Here is a 10,140-nt window from a genome sequence, read left to right as displayed (position 1 = left end):
GCTTTGACCTATTTTATTAATTACTTATTAATATCAACTATTAATCCTATTATCGCTTAATTCCTGTTCGCTTATTCCTTTATTCTCTTCTACCTCAAATTATCCGTTTTGAAAGTATTTTCGACATAAATCAATTGAACCCGTTGTAATTATTGTAATTTTCATTATTATATTATTGTATTTCTTTTATCATTTCACTTGTATGTCTTTCACATGTAATTAACATTAAACCCCAATTCGACCCAATTGTATGTTAAATTACTTGTTAACCGACTTAGTTAATTCTTCACATGCTAGGATTAAAACGTTGGATATTGCATTGCATGCATATAATCGACAATATATCAAGTATAGACGATTTTCCCTAATCATTAGTAGAGGCCGCTATCGAGGCGGGCGGGATTAGGTGTTCGATCAAAAGAGCTTCCTAATACGTACCCTCACCCCTTACTCCAGATCTCTATGAACATCCGTGTTCATTGGCATCCACGAGAGTCATTCTAGACATAGAATGCTAAGGGTAACGAGTTCTTGGTGTTCATGTCACTACTTTGTGTCTTGACATGACACGAGCTATTCGAACGGTTTCCAATTTTCCATAATAAATTGGTGGCGACTCCACAAATGCAAACGCTTATTCCCAAGCGCCCCTGTGGCCCATTGTCCACACATCAATATTCACCTTCATCACTCCACCCATCGGCCTCTTCTAACCTCCCCCGACCTCCACCGCACCACGAGCCCTCCCCTTCCCCACGTCACCACTATCCGCCATCTCACAAATTAAGTCCCTCACCCTTCTTACAACCAAGTCGGATCTCCACTCTCCATCTTCGAAAATAGCCTTATTCCTCCTCTCCCAAATAGCCCAGCAACCAGTCATAAACTCCACCTGCTCTTCCACCCCCATCTCCCTCATAGCAACCTCCACCCAATCCCTAACCCTTGCAAAACCCGAACTTGATGGCAGTTCGAGATCCAGGCATCCCATACACCCCCAACCCACCCACAGTCTCGAACAACATGTAAATAAGACTCCACACAATCCCTACACCGTACACAATCCCCTGCAACCGACCCCATCCTCAACGAAATATTGCCTCTAGTAGCAATGGCCTCATTACACAGCTGCCAAAAAAACACTTTAATCCTAGGTAAGACTGGAGTCTTCCAAACTTTATTCGAAAGCCACCCATCAGAAGAGTAACTCGACGCTCCTTCCAACTCCCCCTCATGCTTGACCATAAGCCTATACGCCGAACGGACTGAATAACTCCAATCGCGCTCTCCACCCCCAATACCACACATCTGGAGTCAACTGCTCACACACCCTCATTTTAAGAATACGCTCAGCCTCAAACGGGAGAAACAACTCCCCTACCAACTCCGCGTTCCATCCCCTACTCCCCTCCACCAAAAGATCCGCCACTCGTAGCCCCGGATCAGCCCCTCCCCGCGGTGATATGATCTTCCCCGAATGTGTGCCAGCCACCCACGGATCCCTCCAGACCATAGTAGACAACCCATCTCCCACCCTACGCCGCAGCCGCAAACCTAACACCGACCGAGCTTCATAAATACTTCTCCAGGAATAACTCGGGTTATTGCCCAACGCTGCTTCTAAAAAAGAAGTAGAATGAAAGCACTTACCTTTAAGCAACACGCGTCATCAAACTATTAAACTTCACATAATCACGAAAGCCCAATCCCCCTCTACACTTTGGCAAACAAAGCTTCTTCCAAGCCACCCAAGGAATCTTCCTCCTACCGTTCTCAGTCCCCCACCAGAACAGCGAAACAAGCGACCTCATCTCACCACAGAAATTAGACGGGATTCGAAAAACACTCATCGCATAACTAGGTATAGCTTGGGCTACAGCCTTTATAAGCACCTCCTTACCCGCTTTACTGAGCAACGAACCCTTCCAACCCTGTAACTTCTTACTTAGCTTATCGCGAATCAGGTCCGTAAGACCTTTCTTAGACCTCCCTAGAACCGTAGGCAACCCCAGATACCGTTCCTGACACACCACCTGCCGCACCCCGAACACTCCACCAATCACTTGTCTCCTCGCAGCGCTAGTCCCACGACTGAAAGAGACGGTAGTCTTAGGCAGACTCACCAATTGCCCCGAAGCCTGTTGATACCTATCAAGTATTCTCATAACCTCTCTTGCTTCAGACTCCTTAGCTTTGACAAATATAATACTATCATCTGCGAAGAATAAATGCGACACACTCGGAGCCTGTGGAGCGATCTTAATTCCATGTATCGAACCCACCTCAACCGCCCTTCTCAGCATACCTGACAACTCCTCAGCACACAATATAAATAAATATGGTGACAGTGGATCTCCTTGCCGTAGGCCCCTAGATGGCGAAAAAAGATCGGTCCTCCGCCCATTAACCAACACCGAGTATCTAACCGACCTAACACACCGCATTACCGTGCCTACCCAACCTTCATGAAAACCCATTCGAAGCAACACGGTCTCCAAAAAATCCCACTCCACCCGATCGTATGCCTTCGCCATATCAAGTTTCAAAGCCAAATGTCCCCCACTACTCCTTGTATTCTTCATATGATGAAAAAGTTCAAAAGCGACCAGGATATTATCACTAATAAGCCTCCCAGGAGTAAAAGCACTTTGATTTTCCGACACAATATCACCGAGAAACTGCTTCACCCTATTGGCTAGGACTTTCGACACCAACTTATAAAGCACATTACATAGACTAATTGGCCTAAAATTCGACATTTTATCAAGAGCCTTCTTTTTCGGAATAAGGACAATAGTGGTATCATTCAAGCCAGGCGGGAAAGGGGCACCATTAAGAATATTTAACACTAACCTGGTCACCGCATGACCCACAATGTGCCAGTATGTCTGATAAAAAAGGTCGTTCATACCATCTGGACCTGGCGCCTTCAACGGATGCATCTGATTCAGCGCAAAGAGCACCTCCCCCCCTGTATAAGTCGCGGCCAATCCCGCATTCATCTCCTCTGTAACCCGCCCTCCAACTACACCTAGTATATCATCATATCCCACTGGAGCTTCCGACTCAAAAAGGCCTTGAAAATAGACGACAGCACAACGCGAGACAGCTTCCGTCCCCTCAAACACCCTCCCCTGCTCATCACACACCTTAGAAATAAAATTCTTCTGCTTCCGTCCATTAGCTATTTTATGAAAGAAGCTAGAATTCTTATCCCCATCTCGCAACCAAATCGCTCGAGACCTCTGCCTCCAAAACAACTCCTCTTGCCGCAACAAATTCGCAATTTCCGCAAACACCTGCTTCCTCTCACGAACCCTTCCCTTACTTATATCTCCTTCATTAAGCACCTTCAGCCTCTCCCTCTTTTTTACTAGAGTTTTAAGGATCTTGCCAATACTAACCCCCTTCCAAGCAACTAACTCCCTTGTACACCTCGCAATATTCTCCAACAGGTCACCATCCCCATTCCCCCACCCACGCCGAATTGCATCCTCACACCCCTCTTCTCCTACCCATATATGCTCAAAACGGAAAAACTTCTCCCTCCTTCAATCCTGCCCCATACGGCCATCCCACACAACTTTAATCGGGGAATGATCCGACCATTCTCTACTAAGATGATACAATCTAGCATATGGGAACAGATCAAACCATGCCTCATTGGCCATAGCTCTATCAATACGAGACTGTCTATTATCCTCACCAACCTGTCCATTGTCAAAAGTAAACTCATAACCATCCAAAGGAATGTCACGAATACCAGCCTCATCCACAGCATCACGAAAATTAGTCATCTGCCACTGCGCCCTCGACCCCCCTTTCATCTCAGTAGAATACAGAACTTCATTGAAATCCCCCATACATAACCAAGGATCACCCCCCCCCCGCCAAAACTCTCAGCAGCTGCCACGAAAGATGCCTGTCTTGCACAGCCGGCCACCCATAAAAGCCAGTCACACGGCAGGACACCCCATTAAACTCGACGTCAAAGTCCATGAAATGGACCGAAGCCGCCTGCATTACACACGACACCCCACCTCTCCATAAAAAAGCAAGCCCGCCAGAACGACCCACACTATCTACTGCCACCCCATCATACCCCTCAATTCTACTAATAATCCTAAACATTTCACGACTAGTCAATTTCGTCTCACATAGAAACATCATAGCCAGGGCCTCCCGTTCGGATAAGGTTCCGAAGCCCGCCTACTGCATCGGAGTTGCCCAGCCCCCTGCAGTTAAGGCTCAACCAATTCATTGGGCCCAGTGGGGTTGATAGCCATCAACCTCCGCCTCAGATATCAACACATCCCTGTGTAAAGCTACCCTCTTTATACCGCCATCCTGACTATCCTCCTCCCGCCCTCGCTTATTAAATTCATTGACCAGACTTTGCTCACACGATAAGGAAATAGCACTATTCCTTGCATTCACCTCACGTTCAATTCTTGTCCAACCCCGACCCCCACTCTTCAGCCTCTCCACATTACACTGAACCCCGGCTTCCTTCTCCCTAGACACACACCCACCATCGCCGTTCCCTACAGTGTTCGCCCCCTCCTCCCTGACAACACCAATTACTTCAACCCTATCATCCCCCCTCAACAGACCCGCCATACTCCCCTCCCCCACCTCGTCTTGTTCACCATCAGGAAGCCCACCATCTACCTGCCCAGCACGCCTCGCCCCAAACCCGTCATCCTCCACAACCTCCAAGACATTACGAACCACCCTACGAACCACCGTTTCTCCTGACCCATCCTTCTTCTTACCTCCCCCCGACAGCGTAAACTTTTGTAATTTTTCAATCATCGCCTGCTCATCCCGCCTGTACTCCTCCTCAAACTCAGGACGTAAGTCTCGTGCCGTTTTCCTCCCTTCTACAACTCCCACCGAGCCACCTTTTCTCGGTGGTGCTCTCATCCCATCCCCATACTACAACTCATCCTCCTCGTACGGACCATTCTCACAATCCTTAACCCCATGCCCCAACACCCCACACCCATAACAGAATAACGGAAGTCTCTCATACTTCACCGCAAATTTATCCACCCTACCACTCGGCATCCTTACCTCAACCTCCGCTTTAAGGGCCTTACGAACATCATGCAGCACACGTACACGCACCATTCTTTCCAACTCCAGAGCTTCAACCTCCTCTCTCGCAATATACTTTCCTAATTGCGCCCCAAGCTTCCTCAAATTCCCTTCATTCGTACGCCCCCGTAAAGGGAGATCATAAATACATGCCCTCAACGGTAACTGATGCAGCGGAGTATCCGTAATTTTCCCATCAGCATAAGGCTCATTAAAACACCAGATGAACTCATCGAAGTGTCAAGGCTGCCCCTCCATCACTTTGATTTTATCCCTTTCGTCCTCAAACTTGAAAACAAATAGCTACTCCTTCGCATCCACCATACTACCCATAATCTTACCTCTCGAATTTCACAACCTGAGCATAGTATCTACAACAGCACGCCCATTCACGACTTTCGAAGCCCAAATCTTCCCTACCAAAATTAGGTCTGGCCGCACCTCCTGCTCCACCACGCTCTCGACCTCCCATTCAAACACTGTATCATCCCCTTCCCCGACATTGCCCAGAACCTCCTTCCCTTTCCTACTACCCATCACGACGCCAAAATTCCCAAAGAAACACAAACCAAATCGAACAAGAAAGCAGAAACCCTAGTAATACAAAACCCTAACGCACAAACCCTTCCCCACAACAAGCACGAATACACAGGCCGCGAAGTACGAAACAAAGAAGAACGTAGCAACGAAGAAGACCTACTTACGAAGATTAAAAGCCGCAAGAATCTACGAGCCCCGTAGATGGATGCCTTGAGCAAGAAGGAAGAGACAGAGATTTAACAAAGACGGACTTCTCATCAAATTATATTTTTTGACTAAACTCTAATCTATAATTTTTATTTCAAACAAATGCTTATTTGATTTAATGAAATTAAAAAATTTATATTAATCGTAAATATAAATCTTAATTTAAGGTCCAGTTTGATCTAAGACTAAAAAATTCGGGTTTAGTCCAACTCAGGAGCGGAAATTTTAGGTCCTTAGTAGGATCCACTTAATTTATTTTTTCGGTCATCAGTACAGTATGATTCAATCCAATCCAGTACTCCGATCCGGTCTTGGGCCTATGCTAAGTGCTCACCCCTACCTAAGGACACATGTGTAAGAAGCCGTAAATATAAATCATTCATCAATACTATATATTAATTCCAGAAACCAAGGGACTTCAATGTAACTAAAGAAAGTTATACAAATTAATTATACTATATAGTTTTAAATCACTAGCACCGTGTGATGGACCCGATTAAGGGATCTCAATGGAAATATTATATAGTTTGGGTTAAAATTAAATTATATAGAAGCTTGGTAATTTTCCTAAACATTTGTAAGAGACTAAAACATGGTCAATTTCCTTAAAATAAAATAATTAACTAAGATGGTCAATTTCAAGGAGAGTAAAAGAAAGAAGATGCCTTGTAATTTTCCTAAATATTTATAGAATACTAGAAGATGGTCAATTTCCTTAAAATAAAATAATTAATTAGTATAAACATGCACACTTATGGTATTAATTATTATCATCATGAAATTACATATTAAATTTAAAATCTATGCAATTTTATTAAACTTTATTTATTTAACATACAAATATATAATATATAATATAAGTAGGTTATAAATAATCCAAGTTAGATTCCATAATATATAATATTGCATAATTCTTTCGATTTGATTTAATGCATATATGTAATATATTTATATAAATATATAATCCTCTTAAAATTGCATGCCTAAGTAGTAAAAGTAATTTCACGATTAAGAAAAAATTGTAGTAATATTGGATATAGTTATATGATAATAATCACTCATTTGAATAGTAAAAGTAACAATATTATCAGCGAGATCAGTGAAAGTGGTAGAAAGAATAACAGGAGTAGTGAAATAATCAATATTAATGCAGAAATAGTGAAAGTAACAATAATTACGGCGGGAGTAGTGAAATTATCAATATTAATGCGGCAATAGTGATAGTAACAATAATTACGGCGGGGTAGTGAAAGTAACAATGATTACGGACAAGTAGTGAAATGTTATTACTATTGTTTCATTAATAAGAGTAAAATATTAATAGCGGGAGTAGTGAATTTGTCTCAAAATTTATTTCATCGTAATTTTAGGATATGTCATATAAAAATATATTTGTGATAAATTTATGAGTTATGCAACTTTAAGTAATTTTATTTAATGAAAAAAAAATTTAATGGTAAGTAGAGGTAGCCCGGGCGAAGCCGGGCACCAATACTAGTCCACATGTATACTACTTACCAAAAACCCTAACCACTTGTTACAATTCATCCAATCGTCCATATGACAACAGCAAGGAAGCCAACACATTGCAAATCATCTCCCAAAATTTTGAATTCAAATATCTTGGCGTCTCAACCCAGTTACATGCCACCAGATGTGTTGTCTAAAATTTTTGCAACTTTGCCAGCGAAATCCGAGATGCAGGTGCGTCTGTAAATCTTGATGTTCCGTTATTAATGACCCTTATTTCGTATCCATGCATCAGAAACATAGCCGTGTTAACTGCGACAAGAATAAAAAATGTTAGTCCTTAAGAGGTCGGCAAGCAAGGGGGATAAGATGTCCACTTTGTCAATCCTTCACGCTAACACTCTTAAAAAAAGCGGTCGCATTCTAAAGATATCGGATCTCTATGGATACTACATTGTAGGGAATTGTAACGGGTTGTTATTAGTACAACGATATAGTCCTTCTTGTTCCCTGAAGGAATTACAATTGTGGAACCCTTGTATTCGCAAATCATTGCTTCTTACCGCAATCCCAGTTCGCCCCAATTTGATCCCCTGGGCTATGTATTTAATTGGGTTTGCCCCTGGTAGTAAAGAATATAAAGTGGTTGTGATTGTATTTGAAAAATGTCGGGTTGAAAAGATGACTAAGATGCATCTTGCAGTTTTTAGAGTCAGCGATCAACAATGGACGGTTAGAAATGATGGGTTGGATATTTACCCTTTGTATTTTGAGTGTTTGTTAGAGGGTTATCACCGCAAGTATAGATCAAATGCAATTTACTTTCAAGGGAAAGCACATTGGCTCGGAAATGATGGTAATAGTCCTCAGCGGAACAAATCAACTCATCTTGTTTCCTTTGACTTTGATACGGAAAAATTCACCATTTCAGAGCTGCCCTTTGCTTTGTACGAAACAGACTCATCAAGTGCTCTGTTTGTTCTTGGGGAGTCACTAGCGATTTTCAGTATTTCTGTTGTTAGTTCCAGTGTTAGGGTGTTGAAAAAGGGGGAATGGACTTTGTGGTCTACGGGAATTTCAAGCGAGGATGGTTGTAAAGTATTCAGCTCGTATTTGTTTGAGTACTCATGGAGAAACGTATTCTATTGTGAGAGTGATGGTGTTGGCTGTCTTATTTGTGGCAAGTATTCTTACAACATTGCAACTTGCCAAGTCCAGAAGTTGACTAAATCTAAGAGCTTTGATTTCGAACTGGACCCGTATTCAGAGAGCTTGGTGTTGCTTAAAGGATACGGAGTCAAGGATCTGATGTCATTCACATGAGCAAAAGCATACTATGGATGCTGGTAAATACTAGGATTTGTCATTGTTTTTCTTATTTCTTGTCGTTTAGTTGATTTTAATGTTATATTCCTTCTATCAGTCTTATGACTAGATTTTTCTATTTCACATTTGTTGTTTTTCTTATTTCTTCCTATTCTTGCTTAACAAATTGAGGAGGATGCCCACTTTTTCGATCTATATGATGTAAAATAATTATTTGATTTTATTGATTAAAATCAACTAATTAAATTACTAATAATGAATGCAAAATCGAAATAACAAAAATAAAGAGAGAGAGAAAGAGAGACACACAGGATTTTGAAGTGGTTCAGTTTCACAAGTCGAAACCTACCTCCACTATTCTCGATTAATAATTTTTAGTACCTTTCTCCGGATTACAAAAATTATCAATCCACTCGTATAATCAACTATATGATTATAACTCAGATTGAGTATCGCTAAATACTCTAGGTTGCTCTTACGTTAATAAGAAAAGTACACCGATAATACTAATCTCACGTTATGCGAGTGAGTATAATATCTTTGTGTACTTAGTATCCTATAACGATTTTTCTTCGAGCGATTGACAAAATTGATGCGCAACTTTTGTATAAGCAAATTGTAAAATAAGAATTAAAGCTCAAAGAATTTTGCTTAAAATATTTTTCTCTCTAAAAGTGTATATGTGTGTCACTTTTAATTGTTGAATGAAGAAGAGTATTTATAGTTGTAGAGAATTAGGGTTTAGGAATATTCTGGAATGTATAAAACCCTAAATGACCTGACGAGCAAGTAGGAGGCAAGGGTAGGAGGAATTCGGCCTCCTAGGGTTGCGGCCTCCTAGGGTTTAGGCCACTAGGGTTCCGCCGGCCCCTAGGCTTCCTTCGGTCCATTCTTGCTTCCATAGCCCACAACAAATCGAGATAGAATTTAGTTAAAACCCTAGGTTGCATGACGACATAAATATTGTGTTACAAACCAATAGTTTATTCAACTTAAATTCTTATTAATTAATTCCAATTAAATAAATACTCTCTTAATTTTATAAATCATTAAAAATATATTTTCCAAAAATTAAAGCATCATTTTTGTCTAGCAATGAAGTTATGGCTATGAGGTCATAACTTCATTAACCTTTAAATCAAACAAAGTAAAACCATTACCGGATGACGACCTATACTATCTAATCTTCAGTAGATCTTCAGTAAACGAATCATCTCTTCACAAGTCTCTCATCTTGAGTCTCGTGGTTGATTTATGATCTTGATCTTGCTTGAATACATCGATCAAGTGTATTTGAAGTTGTACCTCCTTGGTCCAAACTTCAAGCTTGCGTCATTGTAATTGTTCCTTTCTAAATTAAGACTTAAACACACAATTAAACGCATATGTTTATAATATTAAGTCCACATACAAATCATTACTGTCATTATCAAAATAATTAATTAGGACTAAAGGTCCAACAAATTCCCCCGTTTTGATGATGACAAGTCTCCTATG

The 10,140-nt window shown here is 41.3% G+C and overlaps 1 protein-coding gene across 1 annotated transcript; it reads left to right on the top strand.

Moving 5' to 3' along the window:
• Positions 1-7,647: 7,647 nt before the first annotated feature.
• On the top strand, positions 7,648-8,640 carry LOC141587855 (uncharacterized). Its single transcript, XM_074409323.1, has one exon. It carries the CDS (start codon positions 7,648-7,650, stop codon positions 8,638-8,640), a length of 993 nt encoding a protein of 330 aa, XP_074265424.1.
• The last annotated feature ends 1,500 nt before the right edge of the window (positions 8,641-10,140 follow it).

Source organism: Silene latifolia, chromosome 6, assembly GCF_048544455.1.
Source record: "Silene latifolia isolate original U9 population chromosome 6, ASM4854445v1, whole genome shotgun sequence".
NCBI lineage: Eukaryota > Viridiplantae > Streptophyta > Magnoliopsida > Caryophyllales > Caryophyllaceae > Silene > Silene latifolia.
Note: the sequence above shows the minus strand (reverse complement) of the source record. Positions and strands in the feature narration are given on the sequence as shown.

Coding starts and splice junctions, on each gene's coding strand:
- LOC141587855 (XM_074409323.1), top strand. CDS start 7,648: ATGTTAGTCCTTAAGAGGTCGGCAAGCAAGGGGGATAAGATGTCCACT.